Below are 27,626 nucleotides of genomic sequence, written 5' to 3'. Positions count from 1 at the left end.
AGCTGAGAAGGTCTTCCAGGAGCTGATTGACTGTCTTTTACTTTGCTTGAACCACTGTCTGGCAGGTCCGATCAGTGTGGAGTGGAAGATCAAGCATCTCAGCTCTGGGCCAATATTATGGGCCATCATTAGGGTGTTGAACATCCCTAAATGGTCTGATGGATCTCCGTCCCCGTTGAACTTCGACAAGTGAGGCATACGGAAGCCAGATGGGTATGTCGTCTCTGCTATGTTGGGGGCGAAGAGTTCTATCTCGTCTCCCGAATCATATTCGTCTTTTTCCTTTTCTGACAGGAGCTTCCTCATCAGTTCCTCCATCTGAGTTAGGCGCTCGAGGGTTTGGTCCTGAGATCCTTGGTTATTCCGGGGCTGCTCAACAGCTCTGGATCCATTGTACATAATAGGTGGGTAATTGCCCCTCCTATCTTGAGATAGGTTGTTTGGGACATTCCCTCCGTTACGTACTTCGGATGCCCCTCCCCCCCCCTCCCCCGAGCGAGCCTGACTACCATCTCTAGCCCGATCCTCTCTGTGAGAGTTGAGGCGATCTCGAAAGTCGCCTCCCTGGGTGGTCTGGTGACTTTGTACCGAACTTAGTCGCTGACGTAGGTCTCCTCCAGAGAGATCACTCCAGCGACTGTCGGTCCAATGACTCCTGCTGGATAGGCTTGGAGTCCGTCTTTGGTGGCGAGGACCTGAGCTTTCTTCCGGCGCCCTGCTATGCCGGGAAGGTCCCGCTGATGGTGGGTTTCTCCTACTACTCTCGTAAGCTGGGATGTCTCAGACGGGCCGAGGAGGAGACGGATATCTGATCGGAGATGGAGGATGCCTGACTGGAGAAGCGATCCTGGTTCCATCTGGATGGATCAAATTTGGTGGGGGCCTTTCGGCCCTGCCAACTTGATGGTCCCGCGCCGGGCGATCTAGACGAGACGCAGGACGGTCTTCATGGACGGGCTAACGTCGTGGGCCCTCCCTGGATCTCCTCCGGGAATTTCCTCGAGCTCTCCTGGGCGTCCTCGAGGATGGTTGAGAGCTAGGAGTTGACGTCCTAACCGAACAGATGTACTGCCGTTGTCCGGTCCCAGGCATTTCCCCGAAGTTTGCGTCTCGATGGTGCGATGAAGGGGTGGAGTTGGCTGCTGGAAGTCTATCCGAACGACTATGCCTAGACCGATTACCCAGGCGAGACTTAGGAGCCTCACCTTGCCTCTCTCCAACGTTAATGTTGGTTGTGAAAGGGGGTAGTCGGGCCAGGATATCCTGGATTGGCTGACCAGCAGTTGCTAACTGGCTCCTCAGCTGAGCGTTCTCCATCTCCACCGCAGAATAATAACACGAGTTCGGATTAGGTGGCTGGGGCGCCGAACTACCATTATCGTCTTGGCCCGCCGGCTGCTTTCCTGGCCGCTGCTGGACTTCAGGAATTTGTTCATCAGGGATGGCGGTATGATGAGCCTCCTGCCCATCATGTTGTTCTGTCTCGTTGCCATGCCTGGATCGAGTAGTCACCATAGTTGGATGTTTGTAGCAGCACTAATCGAACTTGCTCTCAATGAAAGCACCAAACTGTTGACGCGGTTCTTCGCCAACAGGTAATTAAGAGAAAGAGAGAAGAGGATTAGTGCCAAATATAGAACCGTAACAGATATAAGATCTTAGTGAATGAAATAGGTGACTCAAGACACGTTTTTAAGTGGTTCAAAGGTTAAAATCCTTCTACTCCACTAGTCAATATTATTGATATATTATGGGTATTTGGTTACAAAGTGTATCTCTCCAGAGACTATTTTTTCCATCCCTTATCAACTCCCAAGGTCTCCCTATTTATAGGAGAAGGCACCTGGAAGTTGGCAAGGCCTCCATATGTGTGTGTTGACTTTACAAGGGGTCATGGCCTCCATATCTAGCTCGTACCACGAGCTGTGCATCTGACCCGACCTTCGGCCTTTCGATTCCTTGCTCCAGTCTTGGGAGTCTTGGCGAGTCCTTGAGGATTCCTCGAGCTAAGGGGAATATGACCTCAAGACAGGAGCTCCGACTTGGGGGATGTTTATGTACTAACCATGATTAGTCCGAAGCTCGGCCTGCTAATCAGCCCGTGGGAAAATCAGGGCGTACACTGGTCAAGTTCAAAAGAGATAAAATCACTCTAAAATTTGAATGAATATTGATATATATGTGTATAGTTGTACACCAAAACAAATAAATGAAAACTGGGAGGACTAATAGCACGAAAATGGTCAAATACTGACATATGTTTGCAACAAATCAGTTCAGAATTTATATATATATAGTTCAAAATGCCTATATGACTTCATCTTCAACCATATATATATATATATATAAAGGGGCATATGCATATGCGTCTGTTGAACGAAAAAAATGTGCCATTTATATATATATATATAAATGGCTGCAGGTAATGCATACCATATATACAACATATGTTATAAATGCATTTTTGTCTTATACGGCCAATAAAAAAAAACTATAAACAAAGCAAAGTTTATATGTCCTATACAGCCAATAAACAAAACAAAACAAAACAAAAGCAAAATTTGTATTCTTCAGTGCATTCAAAATGAGTCATGACCCAGTATTCGGTCGACCATATATACATGTATATGTGAGCTTGAAAATATATATCTGTACAACTTACCAAATAATTATCCAGTTGTGAAACATTCAAAGCTTCCCGACTCTTACTCATGCGTATGAGTATCGAATTTGAAATCCAATCCCAAAGTCTCAACAGTGTCCCACGTCTAGCTGATTGAGGAAAGAAAAAATGTGTACTGTAAAGAAGGGTCAAGAAGAAACCATAATTATTAATTGACTTTCTTATCAGTAAATAAAAAAGGAGCATACGCATATTAATAGTAAGACATCTCAATATATTTATATGTATTGATGTAAAGAGTAAAGAATCTATTATAGTTACTTACTCAATGGTGACATAAAAGAGAGTCTATTGGGACCAAGTCCAACGTGGTGCCCATACAACTCAAAAATCTATATATATATATATATATATATATATCTGGTTTTGTGATCAGCCGTACATAGAATTTTAAGCAAAAGTATATATATATATATGTAAAATCTGATCAGCCGAAATTAGATAAGCCAAACTTAAAACATATATATATATATACATACGTATATTAGATTAAGTGGAGAAATAGACTCTATATATGTATATATGATACATCAAAAGATGTGTATTCTACATATACAATATATACATAAAAGGGGTTTACCTTGAGGATAAAAAAATTTGTGTGTATGCTCTGTCAAAGAATTGCAATTTATCTTATGACTGTTACTTTATCTCTGCAAAGCTATTAAATAGACTCAGAGATATAATGAATAATTAAATAATCTATATATAAAAAAAAAACAACAAAATATCTTAAATTTGAAACCAAAATTCAAATTCGAATTTTAAGATATTTATATTATTTGAAAAATTCAAAACATAAATACAGTCAGATTTTGTCTCAAAATTTTAAATTCAAATTTTTAAATAATAAAATTTGAATTTTGAAATAATGATATTACCTGATATAAAATTTTAGATTATTCCCCACAAATTTTGGAATAATCAATTAAAATATTAGTCAAATAATCTCTTTATATAAAATAAATTATTAAAAATATATATAAATAATGAGATTTCAAGACATAAAATTGTCACCAAAATGACAAAATTCCAAAACCATGAGAAATGGTATAAAATTCCAAATGAGCTCATCAAAATCAATTCAAATGATGAAATATCATTCCAAAATTTCAAAGAGGTCATTAACCTCACGAAATCTCAAAGATGGTAATTTTACCTCAAAATTAAAAGTGCACTAAAATTCAAAGTCATAATAAATGGTACCCCAAAAAGAGGTCATTCACCTCTTAACTTTCAAAGCATCACAAGATGTCCCGGAGCTACGTTAGACTTGATTCCTAAAAAGGGATACGTAGGCAACCTAGTTGCCAAGAATTAGTGCAGTCGCCGATACCACAAAATGGTATAAAAACACAAATCTCAAAATTCCATAAAAGATCATCCACCTAGGAATTTTTCCAAATTTTCAAATGGCAAAGAATTCCTGAAAATGGTCATATACCGGAATTCTTATATTCAAATTCTAAAATATCTCAATCCGAACCTCAAGTGGCTTGATCCTTCACAAAGAAGGTATGTAGGCAACTCAGTTAGCCAAAATTACTGAGTTCAGCCGCAATTCCAAATTCATCACAGTTCTCCCTAAATTATTTAAAATTATTTAATATCATCGTAATTGGAATCAAAGGGTATTTCCTTTAAATAAAAGGATTGTAATTAAGAGGTTATTCTTATAATCTCGGATGGGTCGAACTTAAATAAATAAAATCTTATGCTATAAATTTGGCATATGTGAAATTGTGTTTCGCATTTATTTATTTTTTCTTATTATTTTTATTTTTTTTCTAAATATGAAATTTTTGCTTAACATAATTTTTGGCACGCCCGGTGGGACCCATTCTCCTTTTCATCTCCAACTATGATGACTATTCTTGAACTTTAAAATTTTGGTGCTAATTTTGTTTACCCTTTTCAGGAAAAAATGGCACCACAAGTGACAGTTTACTTCCACAAGCTACCAACGACCTCTTCTAACCATGGAGAGAAAAAGAATCACTTCCTGGCGGCATTCTCTATTGATCGGGTACCCATTTCATGTAGTGTACCCAAACCTGTAGAGGATGTGAAGAAAGCTACACCAGCTAGAAAGGCTGGAAAAGGAAAAGTTGTGAAAGATGTCTCTAAGACTCAGCAAGCCTTGAGAGGTAAAGCTGCGAAAGGCTTTAAAAAGAGGCAAACCCGGTCAATGAAGAGGTCAATTTCAAAGGTTGTTAAGGCGGAAGGGAAGCCAACAACGAATGGTTGTCCCATAATCACCCAGAGGGAATGGGGCCAGCAATGTATCATGATTGGTTCCATCCCAATTTTCTTGCCCACTGTCGCTTCAGTGATGGTTATTTCTGCAAAGGAAAACGAAGCAACACCGGCGTCTCAAACTCTGAGAGGCAGGAAGGCAACGAGAGGCAAGAAGGGGACAACAACATCACCCTCACCAAATCCTCTTGAAACATGAGAATTGATAAGGGATATACCGATCAAGCCTACGATCGTGACACCTATCAACCGCCAAATCCAACATGGGGCATCTGTTGAGAACAATGAACACCCTTTATTACGTCTAAGACTAGATAAGGGGTGTATGACGCCTTTCGCCCACTCAAAGAAGGCTAGAAGTGACAATGTACGAATTCCCAAAGCAAACCCTAATCCGTTCCTAAAAGAACATGGTGAATGGATGTTCCTTCAGGGATATCGACCAACAAGAGTCACTTCAAATTTTGAGCCTACATCCTATACGGGACCTGTAACTCGATCGAGAGCCCGTGCCATGCGTTCAATTCCCGTTCAGGAATCGGCGAGCCCCCCTGTTCAAGAAATTCAGGAAGAGGGGAGTTGCACATCCGAACACTCTCTAGAAGACACTCCCTTTGTCGAACAGAGTAAGGGGGTGTCCGATGACCTCATTACTCAGTTTGAAGCACTAACCATTGGCAATGATAAAAATATGCCAGTATTAGTAACTGGGGCGATCAGTAGTGAAGAGAAGATCGTGGAACTTCAAAGACTACTGGCCGAGAGGGATGATGAAGTAGCCCGACTCTCAACGCAATTAGCTCATCAAGCTAATGTGAGGCAAAAAGAGAGTGAGATCGGGCAAAATTCCTCGTCTTCAGCACCGCCCGTAGGCAATACACAACCATCACCGTCTGGTGTGCAACCACCACTAACCGGTGTTCAACCTCAACAAGATCTAAAGACTCTTATCATGGAGAGTATTCGAGAATACTAGGCCGCAACAAGTATGCCAACTCTGGGATATCATAAGCCATACCCGGCTTACTATGACCAAATCTCGTTTCCACCAAACTATGTCAGACAAAAGTTCGAAAAGTTTGATGGAATTAACGGTTCTCCCCATGAGCATTTGGCATATTTTACTTCTGCATGCGATGAATCTGCCCAGTCAGATGCACTGTTGATTAGACAATTCGTGCAATCGCTAAAAGAGGTAGCGTTCACCTGGTACACTCAATTGCCCCCAGGATCCATAAATACCTGGGACGACATGCAAAAAGCCTTTCTAGCACAGTTTGTGAGTTCAAAAAAAGACCATAAGCATCCATGACCTGGTGGAAACGAAGCAATGAACCAGTGAAAATGCTAATGAATTCATAACGAGATGGAGAAATCTTAACCTCCAATGTCCAGAAAGGTTATCAGAACAAGCTGCGGTTTCAATGTGTGCCAAAAACCTTAACCCTAAGGTGGCAACCTTCGTGGGCACAGCAGAGCCCAAAACTTTCAATGAGCTTGTCTCGAAGGCATGTAATGTTGAAATACAAATTGCTCGGCAAAAGGGTGGCAAACCCTTACCGAGATTCGAAAACAAAAAGCCATTAAAGAAGGGAGAATCAATGGCCACTTTTATCCATACCGGCAACAATAAAGATAAAGGGAGGGCACGAGAGCCGCAAAAGAAATTAACTCTCAAAGAAAGGAAAGAAGTCAAATATTCATTTGACGATGATGACGTTGACCAAATTTTCGACGAGTTATTAACGGCTAAAGCGATAAGACTTCCTGAGCCTAAACGACCCAACGAGGTTGATATGACAAATAACCCAAATTATTGCCGGTATCATCGAATTGTGAGCCATCCACTGACGGATTGCTACATCGTCAAAAACATTATCGAAGGCATGATCAAGAGAAAAGAAATTGAAATTGACTCTTCTCTTGGAAAAGCAGTGACAAATATGACTTCCTTAATGGAGAATGACCAAATACCAAACGATCCCACACAAAAGGACATAATTTCTGTGGCATTTGAAGTTGATAAGGAAGTTACAATAGTTCAAGCCCACTCAGACATGCCGAAGCCAAGAAATCCAAATATTCCTACTTTGTATGAGCTCATGACAGAGCCCAATTTAGAAATTTGGGATGATTGGTATGATAGTGAAGAGGATTCGGAAAGTACATGGCAAACATGTACTCGAAGAAAACCTACAAAAAGTAAAAGTCCATCTCGGAAACCATCTGGAAACTCTGGAGTCAAATCATGGGGTACACCAGAAACAAAGAATCACAAGAATAAGTGAAGGACTGGAAAGCAAAAAATTGCTTTAAAAATAAATGAACTTGAACAACCAAAACGAAACCTAGTAACTCTGGGGGAGTTTTTACCAAAAGAGTTACGGGAAAAGGCAATTGTTGGTGACGACAGTATGTCACATTGCTGCATGACTTTACTGGCAGAAGAAGGTCTTGAATCTACCTTGTCCAAAAGTGAAAAAGAGGTAGATGAAATTACCTTGCAAGATATGCGGCAGAAAATTATTGCAAAGAAGGCAAAAGAAGCGAAAGAGCTTGAAAAGGCTAAACAAGACCTTCAAAAGCCTTCATCTTCGACCAATAAAGAATTCGCTAATGACGATCGAAGAGACAAAAGCACTGGTGAAAATGAAATGACGCGAGCAAAATATGATATATTGGCTCATCTAAAGCGCATCCCTGCTCTCTTGAGCGTTTATGACGCACTGCAAATGTCTCCTGAGCATAGAAATGCACTTGTTATTGCATTAACAAGTCCTGAATTTTATACGGAGAAGATAGAGCCAATAAAACCTACATCACTCGAGATGCATACCTCTTGTATGGCATGCATAACCTTTGATGATAAAGACCGTCAGTTGGGAGCCGCCTTGCATAATCGGCCTCTCTACGTGATGGGTATGGTTGCTAATGTTCGCGTGAGCCGCATCATGTTGGATTGTGGATTAGCTGTGAATGTACTCCCCTTAAAAACCTTGAGAGATGTTGGTTTACACCCACGTCAATTGTCTCCGTCATCATTGACAATTCAAGGTTTTAACCAAGTTGGAGAAAAAGTAAGGGGAAGTATCACATTGAAAGTTGAAATAGGCGAACTTAATTCTGAAGCCTTATTTCATGCCATTGATTCAGACACATCCTATAATGTGTTGTTAGGGCGACCTTGGCTTCATGAATATGGGGTCATTTCTTCAACACTTCACCAATGCTTTAAGTTTTGCAAGGAAGGCAAAGTCAGAAGTGTTACTGCAGACCCAAATCCCTTTTACGGGGAACAGGTGAATTACGCTGATGCAAAATTTTATAAGTCGGCTAATGTCACAATTTTGAAAGAGAAACTTGAGGAGGGAAAATGTCATGAAAGCTCAACCTCACAGAAATCCCTCCAAGTTAAGTAACTATCCCCTGTGGAATCTCCTCAGCCTAAAGAGGAGGACTTGAAGGTATCTAACAAAAAACGAACCTTCAAGTACATCCCTAAAAGTCAACGAGGAGTGGGGCAAAAAGCTTTGACACCGATTGAGGATTCGATGACAGCCCTTATGACGAGCTTTACTTTACCGCTAAGGAAAATTGATCAGTCACTACCCAAGGGTAAAATGAAAATTTCAATTACTTTTGGTGAAAATAGCAGGAAAAATAAAAGGGTTGTTACTCTTAATAAAAAATCTTCAACTTCTGTAACTCCTAAAGCCTTCAAAGTGGAAAAGAAAAAGTTCCATGTCATGAAGAAAAAAGGAATCACAATCCATCAAAATAGTGATTGTTTAAAAGCTTCTTTTGAACCAGACGAGTTAACAGACGAGGAACAAAAAATGTTTCGCAATGACGATGTACCCACACCTTCCCTGCGGGTGTCGGTGTTTGACAGACTTGAAGCAAGCACATCCACCCCACGAGTGTCAGCATTTGAAAGGCTTGTTTTTCCAAGTGCTCCACAGCCAAAGGGAACTAAAAAGCAAAAGCGGTGGGTGCCAAAACAAAAGAAACCCTTGAGAATTACTATTCTTCAAGGGCATGAAACACAAGAAGATGAAGAAAATATTGCTCAAGTAAATTACCTCTCTTTTGAAGAAAGTTTGGCCATAGAAGATGAAGGCTCGAGCTCAAACCCTTTGGAAGATTTTATAGACATTTTTCAACCAGCACCTCAAGAATTCGAAGATGGAGGAAAAGAAACAGTGGATGATTTAATAGAGATCAACCTTGGGACTGAGGACGATCCAAAACCGGTATTTGTCAGTGCTTTATTAACCGAAGAAGAATTACCACAGTACAAACAAGTCCTTCGTGAAAACAAAGATGTATTTGCTTGGGAGTATCAAGACATGCCAGGGTTGGATCCAAAGGTTGCCGTACACAGGTTGGCAGTATCGAAAGACGCTACCCCTGTTAAACAATCTCAAAGAAGAATTCGACTAAAGCTACTTCCCAAAATTGAGGTAGAAATTGACAAGTTAAGAAATTGCTGGTTTATTAGGGAAGTTAAGTATCCCATTTGGCTCGCAAACATTGTCATTGTGATGAAGAAAAATGGGCAACTCCGCATATGTGTGGATTACCGAGATCTTAATCAGGCTTGCCCAAAAGATGAATTCCCCCTCCCCATCACTGAGTTATTGGTAGATACTACCACTGGTTTCGATGCCTTATCATTCATGGATGGGTTTTCTGGGTACAACCAAATCAAGATGGCACCTGAAGATGAAGAGCTCACTGCTTTTCGGACACCAAAAGGCATATTTTGCTATACAGTTATGCCATTTGGCCTAAAGAATGCAAGGGCAACCTACCAAAGAGCAATGGCCACTATTTTTGAAGACATGATGCACAATACTGTGGAATGTTATGTTGATGATTTAGTGGTCAAAACAAAAGAAAGGTCAAATCATCTTGATGATTTAAAACGAGTCTTTGATAGGCTCAGGCAACACAATCTCAAGATGAACCCTTTAAAATGTGCATTTGGGGTAACATCAGGAAAGTTCCTCGGGTTTATTGTCAGACATCGAGGAATTGAAATCGACCCCGCAAAAATCAAAGCAATTTTGGAAATGCCTCCCCCACGTAACTTACGTCAACTACGTGGAGTACAAGGAAGACTTGCATATATCCGAAGGTTCATCTCAAACCTGTCCGGTAGATGTCAACCTTTTTCGAGATTGATGCAGAAAAATGTCCCATTCATTTGGGATGAGGCATGCCAAAATGCTTTTGAAAGTATTAAGAAATACCTGTTACACCCACCAGTGTTAAGAGCTCCAATCTTAGGAAAGCCATTGATATTATATATCACCTCACTTGACCGCTCCTTGGGAGCCTTGCTGGCGCAGAACAATGAGGAGGGAAAAGAAGTGGCTCTTTACTACCTAAGTAGAACTTTAGTAGGGGCAGAACAAAACTACCCTCCAATCGAGAAAGTGTGCTTGGCTTTAATTTTTTCAGTCACAAAATTACGGCATTATTTACTCTCACACCCTGTGACTTTAGGGTCAAAAGCTGACCCGTTAAGATATATTCTATCAAAGCCCGTGTTGTCTGGACGACTGGCCAAATCGTCTATGATTTTGTCAGAATTTGAAATCAACTTTGTCCCGCAAAAAGCAATAAAAGGGCAATCATTGGCGGATTTTCTGGCAGCACACCCAATTCCAGACGATATGGAGTTGCGAGAAGATCTTCCAAACGAAGAAGTTTTCACAGTAGATACTTCATCATGGCAATTATACTTTGATGGGGCAGCGAAAAATAGTGGGGCAGGTGCTGGAATTGTCTTTGTGACACCATCGGGAGGCCTGATACCTTACTCTTTTCATATTCTAGCTATATGTACCAATAATGTAGCAGAATACGAAGCGTTAGTTATCAGCCTCGAAGTTGCCCTCGAAATGAAAATACAATCATTGGAAGTATTTGGCGATTCTCTCTTGGTCATTAAACAAATGAGTGGTGAATTTGCAGTCAAGCACGAGAATTTAATCCCCTACCATGAAAAGGCTAAATATTTGCTTGGTCAATTTCAAGATATAACTCTAAATCATATCCCTAGATCAAAAAATGGTAAAGCTGATGCGTTAGCTAATTTAGCTGCTTCGCTGACACTTCCTGAAGAAAGGGATATCCAAATTACCATAGGGGAGCGCCATGTACTATCCCAATCCATGGAAAGAATTGAAGAAGAAAATACAGTCAACTTGATAACTTTCCTGGACAACGCAAATGAAAACGACTGGCATCAACCAATCAAAAACTACATCCAAAAATGAGTCTTGCCAGAAGACTTGAAGAAAAGAGTGGATGTAAGAAGAAGAGCGCCTTGATTTGTGGTCTTTAATGACACATTGTACAAACGTTCATTCGATGGGATATTGTTGAGATGTCTCTCGAAAGAAGAGGCAGCACATGAACTTGAAGAAACTCATGCCGGTACATGTGGCGCCCATCAAGCTGGCCCAAAACTGTCAGCTCAATTAAAGCGGTTGGGTTACTATTGGCCTACTATGGTTCAAGATGCGATTAATTTTGCTAAATGTTGTAAGTTGTGCCAATTACATGGAGATTTCATCCACCAACCCCCTCAACCACTCCATCCTTCTATATTGTCATGGCCTTTCGAAACATGGGGAATGGACGTTATTGGTTCCTTCACACCACCTTCCTTCTTCCAAAGCCCACAAATACATCCTGGCCATTACAGATTACTTCTCCAAATGGGCCGAAGCTATACCATTAAAAGAAGTACGAGCAGAGGATGTCGCGGACTTTATAAGGACTCACGTAATTTATTGATACGGGGTTCCTTCAAAAATTATCTCCGACAATGCCCTTTATTTCAAATGTAAGGCAATGGTCAAATTGATGGACAAGTACAAATTCAAGCACAGTTTTTCAGCTAGTTATAATTCGTCTTCAAATGGTCAAGCAGAAGCATTTAATAAGGTGTTATGCAAAATCTTGAAGAAGACGGTGACAAAGAATAAAAGGGATTGGCACGAGCGCCTCCCAGAAGCTTTGTGGGCTTATAGAACTACTGTAAGAACTACGACTGGTTGTACACCTTATAACTTGGTGTTTGGGTCTGAAGCAGTTTTACCTTTGGAGGTTCAAATACCTTCCTTAAGAGTTGCTACTCAACTAACGACCCCAGATGAAAATGTGCAAGTCCGTCTAGCTGAGCTTGAAGCATTAGATGAAAAACGACTTGCTGTTCAACAAAAGCTCAAAATTTACCAAGCCCAGGTAGCTGGGGCATTCAACAAGAAAGTTAAATTCTGATATTTTTCAGTTGGAGACCTAGTGCTTACCGTAAAAAGACCTGTTGTCATAACTAGAAGGATGAAAGGAAAATTTGAGGCAAAATGAGAGGGACCGTATGTTGTCACTAAGGTCTTCCTAAGAGGGACATATGAACTTTCTGATTCAGAAGGCTGACGCATCTACCCATGTGTAAACGGAAAGTTCATCAAGAAGTTCTACACTTAAACAAAAGGTTCTCACCTACTGTGTAGACCGCACACTTAAAAAAAAGGTGTGCAATGAACTACGTAAGGCTTGATCTCATTCCGGGTACGTAGGCAATCTAGTTTATAACTTGGCCCAGCCACAAAACAAAAAAAAATTATTATCTCACAAAAAAAAAATGTAAAGAACTACGAATGGCTTGATCCCTTAAAAAGGTACGTAGGCAATCTAAACAAAATTGGATGCAGCCACAAAAATAAAAACAAAATATTCCTCCCAACAAAAGAATCAAAGTTCTAAAAAGTCTGAATGAAAAAATACTATTAGTCCTCAAGGCTAATAAACAAAAAAAGTAACAAAAACAAAAACTAAAACTAAAAGTTTCAGAAACAAAATGATGAAATCTTCAGACCATCTGGAGAAATAAAGTCAAAGCACCAAGTTTTTTCCGGAATTCTTCTTCTTGAACCTTGAGTGTCGTTTTTGCCCTTTCGGCTTCATAGAATTTTTCTACACCAGCTTGGTCCTTTGATTGACTTATCTCCTCAGCAAGATGTTGATGTTTCTTCAAAGAGTCATTAAGACTAGAAAGATCTTCTTCAAATGATGCTTTTCCAGCTTCAAACTTAGCTCGTCGTTGTTGTATGGCCAGTTCTACTGCAATAATCTCTGCCTCCTCAATTTTAAAATCTTCAAAGGCCTTTCTCTTGTTGGAGACAGATATAGACACACGATTCATAGCTGCCGAATTGTCTTCATCACGACGAAGAAGGTCATGGATAAGAGACTCATCAAGGTTAAGGGCACTTTCAACAATTTTGGTAGAAGCGACAGATTTTTCTTTTGCTTCGAATGAATCATTGACAGTGTCAATAAACCATGTAATCTCTGCTAAGTTACATTTAAACTTCTCACAAACGGTACTCAATATGTCAATTTTTGTGTCCATTTCAGGACGATGTCCCAGAATATCATCTGGTAGCAAAGGAGAAGATAACAAATGGAGGATGTCTTTCATGATATCAATCACAAACCTTTTGGTATACTCATTTAAATGAGAGTTGGTGATTGCTGAAGCTAACATTGTCGGTACCGGACCTGGCAGAGGAATAGTTGAACAAGGAATAGGTGGATCTGGTGGAAGAACAAGCTCTTGTGAAACAATTGGTTCTGCTGAAATAGCATCTCCAGGTGACACCCCATCATCAAACCCAATATCAACATGACCATCAAATGCAACAAGTTCCTCAACTCTGGAGCTAGAAGTGTCAAAGCAACCATCAGATGGCCTAATCCCTAAATTCTGAGTAACTGGGAACGAAATACTTTCATTATGACTATGCTCATCATGCTTTGCACGCTTTACTCTTTTGAAATATGGGTCTAAAGTATCGTCACTATCTGACTCTCTGTCAGCATTACTAGCACTGGCGAAGTCATCAGTCTGAGAAGTCCGTTTCACAAAAACCTCATCAAGGGTGGAGTAAATTTCGCGGATGTCCTGGATTACATACTTTGACTCGTCCTCTTCATAGGGTTGTTTTAATTCTGTATGAATCTTCTTGACAAATCTCCCTAAGTACGGAAGGCTACTCCTCACCCACCAACGACAATACCACCATGTACATTGACCCATACGAGTAATCTTAGGTATATGAAAACGAATGTTGGTATTCCTCCTTAAAATCAAAACCCAAGCTTTAGCGATATCTTCTATTCCACATTGCGTCCTCCTAGGGACACTCAAGCAAAAGTTCTCTGAGGGAACACCTTGGTCAAAACCAAATTGGCGAGCAAATCTATTGGGATAATAAGGCTCCATATATATATCACTGCTAACTCTCACGGGTAATAAAGCAGAGCGCATTGACACTAAAAATTCAAATTTTTCATCAGACAAATCTTCATTGTCCAAACAATCATGATCTTCCTCTAAAGGGAAATAATATGGTCGGTGAATAACATAATCCTCCCCCCTCAAAATATGCCTAGCCCTATTCAAAGTCTGGTATCTAGCAGGAACCCCAGCATATTTACTCAAATAAGGCAAACCGGGAGTAAGATCCCAACCACGATAAAGATCACGAAAGTGCTCAGCTAACCACCCCAACACATAATGCACAGGTAAAAAACCTTCACCTCATTCTTGACAAAGTAATGCAGAATTATGTAAAGCATGATATATATAGCCCAAGACAGAAGGCGCAAGTGAAACTCTGACTCCATGTGCCATGACTGAAGCCATATAAAAAGATTCAGGTCTAATGTTCTGGCCCGGGGTAGGAAAGACAAAGCGGCTTAGCCATAAAGACAAGAATGCTGCAAGACCACCCTCCTTTGATACATTTAAGGGAATAGAATGAAGATCATAAACTTCACCAATGTTCTGCTGGCTAAATTTTCTGGAGGTCTTAACAGTTGAGTTTGTTTTTACCCCTTCAAAGATAATTGGCCCTCGGTAAAAAAAATCGAATCCATTGCTTCCAAGATACACCCATACCCTTAGAACGACTATATGCACCCTTGTTTTTTAAGTAATCACATATTTGGGCATGGATTCGTAAAAGCTCCGCAGTAGTGGAACAATATGGATCACCATTCACCAACTTTTCATTAAGAGGGATGAACTCCTCATAAGGAACTCCTAAAATGGGCAAACCACCAATAACCTTCAAGTCATATAAAGAAATACCCATCTCACCACTACTATGATGGAAGGTATTAGACAAAGGACCCCAAAGTTCCGAAAAAGCTCTCCAAACATGAAAAACCCATAAGAAAGGGTACCTGGACACGGAAATGGCACCATAAATCCCAGCTTTGTTCAAAACACTTTGGTGGTAGAGCAACACCTGTTCGGTCCACTCCATGAGGCACCGCATAAACTCGGCTCGTCCCCGAAAGACAAAATTGTTATTTGCTTTCCTGTCCTTTAAATAACGATAAAGACCTGGAAAGAAATCTTCATTCACTTGGTAAGCCAAATCCCATCCTCTTTATTATCAACATCTCCTAAGACATTTGCTCGAAAAATGGCACCATAACCTCTGACATGGTGGATGACATTATCATCATCAGAAGAATGGTATCTTAAGTCCCCTGAACTGACAGTCTCAATCTTAAAAAGAGAGATAGGATCCTGGTTGTTATTAGATGCCTGAACTTCTGTTAATGACATAGAACGATGATAACGTGGCCCAATCCTAACTTCCTTCCCAAATTCATCCGGTGCTCTTTGAGAGCCTAGAGCTCCAAACGTAGACATACTGCACAAGAAACAGAATTTAGTGTGTCAAACAAAAGAATATAGGAAAAATTCTCAAGCAAGGTACGTTTACATAAATGACACGCACTTGCTTGAGAGGGCATCTGTTGAACGAAAAAAAAAAACAGCAACAAATTATTATCATTATTATTATTAATATATAAATATTTCCTTTATAAATTAATTAAAACCTGAAAGGAATATTTAGTTATTAAAATAATAATAATATATAAAAAAGGGATCAGTCAGTCAAAAGAGCAAATAAAGGAGATATTTTCTCCACTTCCACCACTTTTACGTTGAGTGGGTTTTTTATTAAAAATAAAAATAATAAAATAAAAGGCTCTATAAAAAGGTAGAGAGCAGAACAGTTACTGGAATTTTTTTGGAGGTTTTGGACAAAGAAAATTGATACACAAAAGTGAACCAGACAAATTGAGAAGAAAAGAACACTGCATATTCTAAAGCCTTCATTCAAGCTTTACAAGGGTAAGTGAAGATTCATAAAAATGATCTATATCTTCTTCTTTTGACTCTTTTATTTTTAATCTATGGTGATTAAGAGTCATTCTCATCCCCTTTGATTCACTAGACTTCAGAAAATAAGTTGATGTGATATATAATCAAAGGGGAAATGAAAAGACTAATATTTTTTATGTTGCCAATTTCATCATGAATTCTTATCTTTGATGCATTAGACTTTAGAAAATAAGTCAACATGTGATACTTCATCAAAATATATATATATATATATATATGAATTTTTCATGGTGTTATACTGCTTGAGTTATTGTAAATCTTCATGGCTTCCTTTTGGTTCACTAGACTTTAGAAAATAAGTCAATATGTGGTACATAACCAAAGGAAAGAATAGGAGATTTAAGGAAATTGTTATGCTGCCAAAATTATCACTAAGATAGAAAACTTGATTGAATATCTCATACCTCACTGAAATTGCAAATAATCAAAGTATTTGTCTAAGCAGTGCTGGGATTGGCTAGTCAATTTCCTGGTCAAGTTCAAAAGAGATAAAATTACTCTAAAATTTGAATGAATATTGATATATATGTGTATAGTTGTACACCAAAACAAATAAATGAAAACTGGGAGGACTAATAGCACGAAAATGGTCGAATACTGACATATGTTTGCAACAAATCAGTTCAGATTTATATATATATAGTTCAAAATGCCTATATGATTTCATCTTCAGCCATATATATATATATAGAAAGGGGCATATGCATATGCATCTGTTGAACGAAAAAAATGTGCCATTTATATATATATATATAAATGGCTGCTGGTAATGCATACCATATATACAACATATGTTATAAATGCATTTTTGTTTTATACGGCCAATAAAAAAAAACTATAAACAAAGCAAAGTTTATATGTCTTATACGGCCAATAAACAAAACAAAACAAAAGCAAAATTTGTATTCTTCAGTGCTTTCAAAATGAGTTATGACCCAGTATTCGGTCGACCATATATACATGTATATGTGAGCTTGAAAATATATATGTGTACAACTTACCAAATGATTATCCAGTTGTGAAACGTTCAAAGCTTCCCGACTCTTACTCATGCGTATGAGTATCGAATTTGAAATCAAATCCCAAAGTCTCAATAGTGTCCCACGTCTAGCTGATTGAGGAAAGAAAAAATGTGTACTGTAAAGAAGGGTCAAGAAGAAACCATAATTATTAATTGACTTTCTTATCAGTAAATAAAAAAGGAGCATACGCATATTAACAGTAAGACATCTCAATATATATATATGTATTGATGTAAAGAGTAAAGAATCTATTATAGTTACTTACTCAATGGTGACATAAAAGAGAGTCTATTGGGACCAAGTCCAACGTGGTGCCCATACAACTCAAAAATCTATATATATATATATATTTGGTTTTGTGATCAGCCGTACATACAATTTTAAGCAAAAGTATATATATATATGTAAAATTTGATCAACCGAAATTAGATAAGCCAAACTCAAAACATATAAATATATATATATACATACGTATATTAGATTAAGTGGAGAAAGATACTCTATATATGTATATATGATACATCAAAAGATGTGTATTCTACATATACAATATATACATAAAAGGGGTTTATCTTGAGGATAAAAAAATTTGTGGGTATGCTCTGTCAAAGAATTGCAATTTATCTTATGACTCTTATTTTATCTCTGCAAAGCTATTAAATAGACTCAGAGATATAATGAATAATTAAATAATCTATATATAAAAAAAAAACAACAAAATATCTTAAATTTGAAACCAAAATTCAAATTCGAATTTTAAGATATTTATATTATTTGAAAAATTCAAAACATAAATACAGTCAGATTCTATCTCAAAATTTTAAATTCAAATTTTTAAATAATAAAATTTGAATTTTGAAATAATGATATTACCTGATATAAAATTTTAGATTATTCCCCACAAAATTTGGAATAATCAATTAAAATATTAGTCAAATAATCTCTTTATATAAAATAAATTATTAAAAATATATATAAATAATGAGATTTCAAGACATAAAATTGTCACCAAAATGACAAAATTCCAAAACCATGAGAAATGGTATAAAATTCCAAATGAGCTCATCAAAATCAATTCAAATGATGAAATATCATTCCAAAATTTCAAAGAGGTCATTAACCTCACGAAATCTCAAAGATGGTAATTTTATCTCAAAATTAAAAGTGCACTAAAATTCAAAGTCATAATAAATGGTACCCCAAAAATAGGTCATTCACCTCTTAACTTTCAAAGCATCACAAGATGTCCCGGAGCTACGTTAGACTTGATTCCTAAAAAGGGATACGTAGGCAACCTAGTTGCCAAGACTAAGTGCAGTCGCCGATACCGCAAAATGGTATAAAAACACAAATCTCAAAATTCCATAAAAGGTCATCCACCTAGGAATTTTTCCAAATTTTCAAATGGCAAAGAATTCCTGAAAATGGTCATATACCGGAATTCTTATATTCAAATTCTAAAATATCTCAATCCGAACTACAAGTGGATTGATCCTTCACAAAGAATATATGTAGGCAACTCAGTTAGCCAAAATTACTGAGTTCAGCCGCAATTCCAAATTCATCACAGTTCTCCCTAAATTATTTAAAATTATTTAATATCATCTTAATTGGAATCAAAGGGTATTTCCTTTAAATAAAAGGATTGTAATTAAGAGGTTATTCTTATAATCTCGGAAGGGTCGAACTTAAATAAATAAAATCTTATGCTATAAATTTGGCATAGGTGAAATTGTGTTTCGCATTTATTTATTTTTTCTTATTATTATTATTTTTTTTCTAAATATGAAATTTTTGCTTAACAATCTTCGTTAAGAATAACAAAACCACTTAAAATACCCCATTTACAGTGACAAAAATGTATTGTAAACATATCAAATCAGTAAAGTAACAAGTTTTAAATTAGCTTTGTTTTAATATATATTGTTAATTTATGATTAAATATCATTTCTTTAGGTACAGTTGTGTACGATGCCTATATCGATGGGCTAATAAAACAAGGAAAGCCTAAAAAAGCAATAGAGATCTTTCAAAGGATGAAGAGGGATTGCTGCCAGCCATCTACTAACACTTATACAATGCTGATCAACTTATATGGAAAGGTGAGTAATGTTAAATTTAAATTTTGTTTCGTTTTCCTCGTATTTTGAAAAGGTTTCAGTCATGTCTACAAGAAATACCGAATTATTCAACATCATCATATTTTTCAATTGCAGTCAATGCTTTTTTGTTTCAGTACAAATACTATGATGTCCACATGAGTTTTGAACCTTTGTTTGACTGTATTGTATGTTTCAATATTGTAACCATTTTGAAGAGGGACTCATGAGAGAAAAAAATTTATCCAAATAAAATATATATTTATCTTGGAAATTTATGGCTGTACAAATACAGATACATGATCTAGGAAAACTGATAATTAGGTTTATTTGGTCTCCATGTACTTGATATTTTACTGGTTAAGAGGTTCTTTAGCGGTCTATCTAAGAAACTGATTCTGACAATTACTTGAAATGGGTGAAGTTCTATTAGCTTTACAAATTATTCTCATTGTGTCCTTTCTAGAGTGTATTAAAATACTCCTGTAGGAGTTGGCGTGATTTCGAACTTCCCATTTCCCCTGGAATTGTGAATTGATGTGTTCTCTAAACATTGCTTGCTATTTTGGTATTGTTGTTTTTATTTTCCCTCTCTCTTTTAATACTATGAAATCTTTAAAACTTGAGGTCTATGCAGGAAATTAAATCATATATGCCGTTGAAGATGTTTCATGAAATCAGAAGTCAGAAGTGTAAACCAAATATCTGCACGTATACTGCATTGATCAATGCATTTGCCAGGGAGGGACTTTGTGAAAAAGCAAAAGAAACATTTGAACAGCTTCAAGAAGCAGGGCACGAGCCTGACGTGTATGCTTACAATGCGCTAATGGAATCTTACAGGTTAGTGTCAACTCTTAAATGAATTTGCAGTAAAATACTTTCATGTATAACTTTCATTTAACTAAGGGAAATTTGGTGATGGTTTATGAAGCACAACCAGGAAAAATACTCACATGTTTTGGCCGTTTTAAAGGAAAAAAGTTTGGCATATTCACAAAAGCATACGAAGCTTGTCTATTTGAGTTGGTTGATGAGTTTACTTTTAAACCTTCGATAAATATCATTATAGAAGTTGCATGCATTATTGTGTTGAGACTATGATATTACCACCAAAACTCTTCTAATTTGATAGTTTTGAAGTTAATACAGCAAGTCATGTGTTCTCGAAGTTGATTTTCTGGAGGCAACTAAAGCTATAACTTTCTATGCATTTTTCCCTTTACGTTGCTTTGGCATGCATCCAATTTTTATGACTCTCGCCAACCAGTCGTGCAGGTTTTCCATTTGGAGCTACAGAAATTTTTTCACTCATGCAGCACATTGGTTGCGAACCAGATAGAGCATCAAACAATATCATGGTAGGTGCATACGGACGAGCTGGTCTTCATGAAGGTACAATAAACTAAAATTTGGAAAGTTTCCATTTTGTGGTCTTAATTCTGTCATACTCTATCTGAAATACTATTGAAGTTTATCCATAATTGTAGCTCTAACATTTTGAATCCAACAATCCAATAACATTCATTGGTATCCTTCACTGGACCTACTTTTAAGAAAGAAACTTGTTATTAGGATCAATGATGAACAATCTAACCCATAGAAAAACAAAATAAAAGTTGGCAGGTGAGGTGTTTTGCATCAATTTTTTTTATTAATTATTATGCATTTAATGAAAAAACCAATGTATTCACTCAAAACATATAGAGTCGTAAAGAAGTTCTCCTAGAGCATCAAACACAAAGAAGAATTCTAGAAGTCAGATTGCAAAATATTTTTCCATTTCAGATAAGCAAGAAGAGCATAATTTAGATCCATGTAATTGTGCAAGGAGTCACTCGTAAATTGCAATTCTTTCACAATGACTTATTCCAATAGTTTCTCATATACTCTTTTTGTTCTTTTGCTGTGAATAGCTGGTGTTAATGTTAATTTTCATGCGCTATTATTTTCTAGCACTAATCAAATTTTTGCCAACTTATTATTTTTATGTCCCAAAGGTATAATTCATCCTTTTGCAATCCCAAACAGTTTTGGTGTAATGCTGCCATACTTATCTTGTGCTTAAATATGATTGAATAAGTCATGTCAACATGTTGATTGCAACTAATATCTGTCAGCCATGTTTGTCTGAAATAATTCCTATTATCTCAGCCTGAACTTTTGGTATTTTTGTACTCTTCTTTCCATTCATTTAGATGCTGAAGCCGTGTTTGAAGAGATGAAACGTATAGGGATCACCCCAACAATGAAATCCCATATGCTACTTTTATTTGCCTACTCTCGAACCGGCAATGTAGCTAAATGTGAAGATATAGTCAATCAGATGCAAGAGTCTGGGCTAGATCCAGACACTTTTGTCATCAACAGTATCTGAACCTATATGGTCGATTAGGGCAATTCGAAAAAATGGAGAAAGTTCTTGCTGCTATGGAAAAAGGACAATATAAAGAAGAATCAGTACATATAACACCTTGATTAATGTTTATGGACGGGCTGGGTTTTTTGACAGAATGGAAGAGCTCTTCCAAGTAATTCCAACGAAAAATTTAGATCCTGATTGTTGACCGCGTTTTTGACCAACGACGTGAGAACGTAAAAAACAATAAAACCTTCAAGAGAAATAAAACGACATAGACAGTTTTTGAACAGAAAGTAAATAACACAGCAATTTTTATAGTGGTTCAGCCTCAATATGTTGGTAATAGCATAATCCACTTAGAGTTGTGATTATAGATCCGTACTCAAGATCAGATGAACTGAGCCAACTGAGTTTCTTCAGTACAGATTACAAGCATACAAGAATTTTTCTAGATACAAGCACTTTCTCTCTCTAGAAAACTTGGACCCAAAATTTCCCAAAAAGTCCAAAAACAAGAAGCCCTTCTGATCTCATAAGCCATGTATTTATAGGCTTAGGATCATACATCTGATATCCCCTAGAATCGGAATATTTTATTATTCTTATTATATTTAAATTACAAAAATATTCAAAATATAACAGAACAACCAAATTTGTGGGAAGAATGAGAGATTCTCGCGTGTGCCAAGACCGGTTCTGGGAATCTTGACTTAGTCATCCTCTATTTGGTCAACCCATATCTCCTACTGACCATGCACGGCCACTTGTCACCTCTATTGCCACGTCATCGATCTCCAATTTTTGGGGATAACACTGATGTTGTGACATGGACTTCTCGTCTTGGGGCCTACTCTAGAAAGAAACTACACACAAGATGCTTAGAAATTTTTGAAGAAATGATTGATTCTGGCTGCTACCCAGATGGAGGAACTGCCAAAGTTCTTCTTTCATCATGTTCAAGCGATGAACAAGTTATGCAGGTAACCACCGTTATTAGAACAATGCATAAGGATAGGGAGGATGCTATACCCATATGATGTATACAAGTAATATTCATCTTGCATCACTGTTTAGGTGCTATTTCTATTTGTGCAGAGGCTTCCTTTAGAAAGAAAAAAAAAAATGTAGGATACAGTTTTAGTTCACCTTATAGCCATTGGTGTACAGCTACAAATAATTATTCTTTCTGAATTTGATCATCTTATTGGAAAATTATCTTTCTTTCAAATCTATGATTGTTGTACTGTAACAATAGGAAAAATGATAGCATTGGTAAGGGAAAACACTTGTTAATATCTTGGAAAATAATAATCCTTCACAATTTTAATTAGAGCAATGTTATGTCAAGCATACAAGTGTCGAAATGGGTTAGACCTAGTGTGAAGCACAAACAAAATGGTGCGATTAAAATATAATTGTGTCAAGATTAGCATGACACGTTTTGTAATTGTATTTGGGTCGATAAGATAGATACGCAGCCCAATATGCATGATTTAGACAAAACAAATATGATTAATAGTAACAATATTAGATATTAATTTCTACAATATAATTAAATTGAAATTATGTAAACAATTTAAAGTAAATTTAGTGTATGAAATGAAATAAAAAGTTACTACTTTAGAGTAATTCTATTGGCACCGTTATGCAAATGGACAACTAAATTATGTTTTTTAACTCACATTCTCCTAATACATATAGAATAACACTCATAACACTAAAATACTGAAGGCTATAAAACTATGTTTCGTGCTTGTCAAGCATTGTAAGGTTTCGCAAAGACTTACTTTAGAACTTGTTTGATGGATATTTAAAATATTATAAGCAAATTTTGTTTTGGAAATGTATCCAAAGTGTACAATTATATCTTCTGAACATATTTAATAAATAAACAAGAAAGTAGTCTAGAACACTCAACCAAACACCAAGGATTACCACTAAGACCATTGTAATCATGTATACGTATCGAATTTATGCAAAATTTGATCACTTTTCTCCTCAAATTGATAAAAAGAAATACATACACACATCTATAAAGAGCGAAAGAGGGAGAGAGAACACTAGCTGTAAACTGCTTCAATAGAGAATGTCTAGCTTGAAAATCAAGCCCCATTAAGAAAACTACATGCAGATGAGCCATTTTAGCAAAGAAAAAGTAAAAGCTATATAAGAAAGAAACGTAATTCATTCCAAGTGTCATTATATTTATTCTCAAGTGTAGTTTTCAGCCAGAAAGGATTTTTTTTTTCATTCCACCAAAGAAGGATTGGGGTCACCAACTGTTCCAAATGTCCACTTATATAAAAATGGTCTAAAATTCCTGTTGATTATTGAATCAAACTAGGCAGTACTTCTAGAGTGATTTCAAAATTACATAAGGTAGCAAAGAACTTCTTTAGGACATCACTTGTAAGAAAGAAAACCACTCCATGTGTTCATATTTGTATTTCATTTTTTAAAATTTTTCATTTCCTCATAAGTGAATACTAGGGTTTCACCTTATGAAATAAGGATATATTCTCTCTAGTTACTCTATAACGAAAACCAGCATTTTAAGACTTCAACTAAGATATAGAATTCAACAGGCAAAACTTCATTTGAGCTCCAAATTAGATTTAGGCTTCAGCCTGCAATAAGCAACAAATCATCAAAACATGTGAAACAAAGCAACCTTAATTGCATTATCTCAATATGAGCAATTTTCTTTTTGAACTTGTAAAACAAATAGAATAATATCTTTATAAAATGGTATTCCTGTTTTGGAATATATAGAAATGCAGGGATAAAAAAAACAACAAACATTAAGCAACCTTATGTTCGCTAAAAGACCTCCTACAAGGTTCACATATATGATAGGCGTCCTAAGAATCAGGAACAAGTTAGGTCTGCCTAGTTGTACTGACTGAGAGCCTAGGTGTTAAGTGGTGAGTGACAGGTTATTAGGTGATTTTTTGGGAACATTGTGCTAATGGGAATATATGCAAACTATTAGCAGAATAAGTAATAAAACGGTGAAAATAAAAAAATAAAAAATAAAAAAGTGGAAGGGAGTATCAATTTTTGTGTGAAATTCAGTAGAGGCCATTTTCTGATAAGCCTCCTATTATTTTAGTATATTCTAAGAGGCCACGAAACATGTATAAATAGGGCTGTTTTATATTTAACAGTAGCTGTAATTAGTTTATTGTTTTATCTAGTTGGCTGTTATGTTTTAAAGGGTTGATTTGTATTAATCCTAGCTGGCAACTAAGTTTCAATCTGTCCAGCACCTTTAAATAGGGGAGGGATTCATTTTAGAAGTAGCTTGGAAATAGAAGTGATTGTACTTGGGGAGAGAACAGTCCTCTCGAAAGGTTGTATTTGGAGAGTCTAGCCTCTCGAAAGCTAGGTGTATCTACTGTGTTCATTTTTTCAATAAAATATTTATGTGAGGGATTTCAGTACTTGTGTTATATTCTGTGATAGATAATTTCTACTCTAAGATTATTCTATCATTTTCTTGAACACCTAGGGTTCCTGTAATTTTCTTTTGATTTTTTAGAGCAATACAAAAGCATTGTTTCATTTATTTTATTGTGATACACTTTTTCTTAGCAAGTATCAATCTAACAAAGAAGTAGCTGAAATCCCTCACAGAAATCTTTATTGCAATAAAGAAAAGAATTACAAATCACAAGCTTTCGAGAGGCTTGTCTCTCCTATTCCAACCTTTCGAGAGGATTGGGGCTCTCCAAATACATGAGACTGATTTCTCTTAATGTTTCCGCACCCTAATGATCCCCTCTACACTCTCTAAATAGCCTATGGTTCCTTATTATTTCTGCCAACTCAGCTCCTAACTAAAGGCTCTTAATAGCCTGTTACAATATTACACATCAGTTTTTAATACAAACAGTAGCATAATCAAAGAATACTTAACAATTAAGCCTAAGCCTATTTAGTATTCTTCCTATGGTACACAAACCGAACTGGGGGTTTATCATATTGTTTGTCATATCAAAAGCATAGGAGGACTATCACTCGAGAATCAAGTTGGCCTAATGAAAATTCCCACCACTTTCCTAATTGTTAATTCCATTTTTAGCATATTTAATTTGACAAAACGGAATTTCACTAGTTGTGAGGGTACCAACAGGGCAACAGTTCATGTAGGCCTGCCATTCTATAGAACAGTTCCCACAGTCCCCTCCATCACACAAAGTCACACAGAGAGGACTCAAGCCTTAAAGATTGCATTCTAGGATGCAGAACTTACTACAATGCCATAAATGAACTTGTTTTATGTGCAACTTCATTTCCCCCAAGAGAGAGATTAATTTGTTCACTATTCCTATGTGTTACCATCTCAAATGATTCTAGTACTCCAAAAACACCACGGCTGAGAACTAAGAAACTGTAATGCATAGTCAACAGTACAGAATCACATCTACTTTTATGTCCCTCAAACAAACACTAAAAGTTTTTTAATTTGATCTAAGACAAAGAAAGGGCATTATAGTTCTAATGTAGGGAAATATATATATAATATGCATCATATAAGGTAAGAACTGGACTAGAGACAAAATCCTTCAAAAGAAGGGCTCTTTACAATTCATTGATTCATTGTTACTGCTTAAGCAGATGTTCCTCTCTCCACCTTTAAGCTTTGCATTTCATGGTTCGTTTGAATATACATTAAGTGCAAACGAAAGCAACTTACTATTAAATCTCTTTCCACTTATCAATCAGAGAGCACCTTATTTTGCACTTGTAAATTTCTAGAAAAACATTGTTCAATTTTTTTTTTTAAATTAACAGAAAAAAAATCACTTATGCATACAAGTTATTTCCCTCAGAAAAACAAAAGTTCGTTTCAGTACGTGGATAGTTATAAATTTTAATTTTTCATTATGACAGTGCATATTGTAAACATTTAGTACATCTCACAAAGTTTCAAGAAATTTAGAATAAGAAATTTAGAATAATTAATAGTGCCGAAAACAAGATCCAAAAAGCTTGTTGCACGTATGTACTCAAAAACAGGCACGCGTGAAAAATTCGACTGTTTGAACATTATTTTCGACAACGTAAGTGATTCGGAATTTCATAAAAATTTGTAAAATGTTATAAATGACTACAATATACACTTTGATAGGGAAAAATTAGAATTTATAACTTCCACATAAATGTATATGTGTATATATATAATCACATACATATATATAAATATAATCACATACATATATTTTTCACTTTGATAGTGAAAAATTAGAATTTATAACTTCCACATAAATATATATGTGTCTTTATATAAATATAATCACATACATATATGAAATTTCAATTACTTTATCCCCTCTAATATACATTATGCTTTGCCTAAAACAAACAGATGGATTTTATTACTATTATTCTTTTAATTCTGCTATTTTAGGTCATGGAGAAACTTGCCCAAGTTGCGGTTGAATTATACAAAAGCATAAATATTTAAACTGAATATAACCCAAATGATAAGAATAAAAAGGGGAGAAAACGAGGAGTACCTCAGTACTAGAATTTGAAATCTGATAAGGAACCGACTGCAAATTAGCAACTCTTTGTTCAAGAGCATCAAACTTCTGCTTCATCTGCGGAAAAATACAAGAGATTGATAATAAATAAATGAACAACTTTTTGAACATTTTAAATTATAAGGGTGTTTACCTCGGAAGAAAAAGTGTGACGATCGACAAGAAGATCTTTCCAGACGAATTGGGAAATTGCAGCGGCTGAGACCGCAAACCCAATGCTCGTCCATACCAACCGAGTCCTCAACATCTTTGTCCGCTCTACCCCAATTTACTCGGGGAAATAAGATTGATTCGGAATCTACTAAAGCTCTTTCTTTTCTAGAAATTTTTGTTTTAACCACTAATTTCTTTAGAAAATGATTCCCCAG

General features: G+C 36.5%; 1 protein-coding gene and 1 pseudogene across 1 annotated transcript; one reads left to right on the top strand and one right to left on the bottom strand.

Annotated features, from left to right (window-relative positions):
- LOC133799784 (pentatricopeptide repeat-containing protein At2g35130-like) overlaps nt 1-21,825 on the top strand; it is a 32,616-nt pseudogene extending 10,791 nt beyond the window's left edge.
- Nucleotides 21,826-23,892: 2,067 nt separating this feature from the next.
- Nucleotides 23,893-27,626, bottom strand: LOC133802435 (uncharacterized). Its single transcript, XM_062240734.1, has 3 exons — nt 27,392-27,626; nt 27,232-27,315; nt 23,893-24,336 (listed from the first exon to the last, which is right to left on the bottom strand). The coding sequence occupies exons 1-3, from the start codon at nt 27,503-27,505 to the stop codon at nt 24,325-24,327; spliced, it is 210 nt and encodes a 69-aa protein (XP_062096718.1). The 5' UTR covers nt 27,506-27,626; the 3' UTR covers nt 23,893-24,324.

This window comes from Humulus lupulus, chromosome 9 (genome assembly GCF_963169125.1).
Source record: "Humulus lupulus chromosome 9, drHumLupu1.1, whole genome shotgun sequence".
In the NCBI taxonomy this organism is placed as follows: domain Eukaryota; kingdom Viridiplantae; phylum Streptophyta; class Magnoliopsida; order Rosales; family Cannabaceae; genus Humulus; species Humulus lupulus.
The sequence above is the reverse complement of the archived record's forward strand: the minus strand, read 5'-3'. Positions and strand labels throughout refer to the sequence as shown.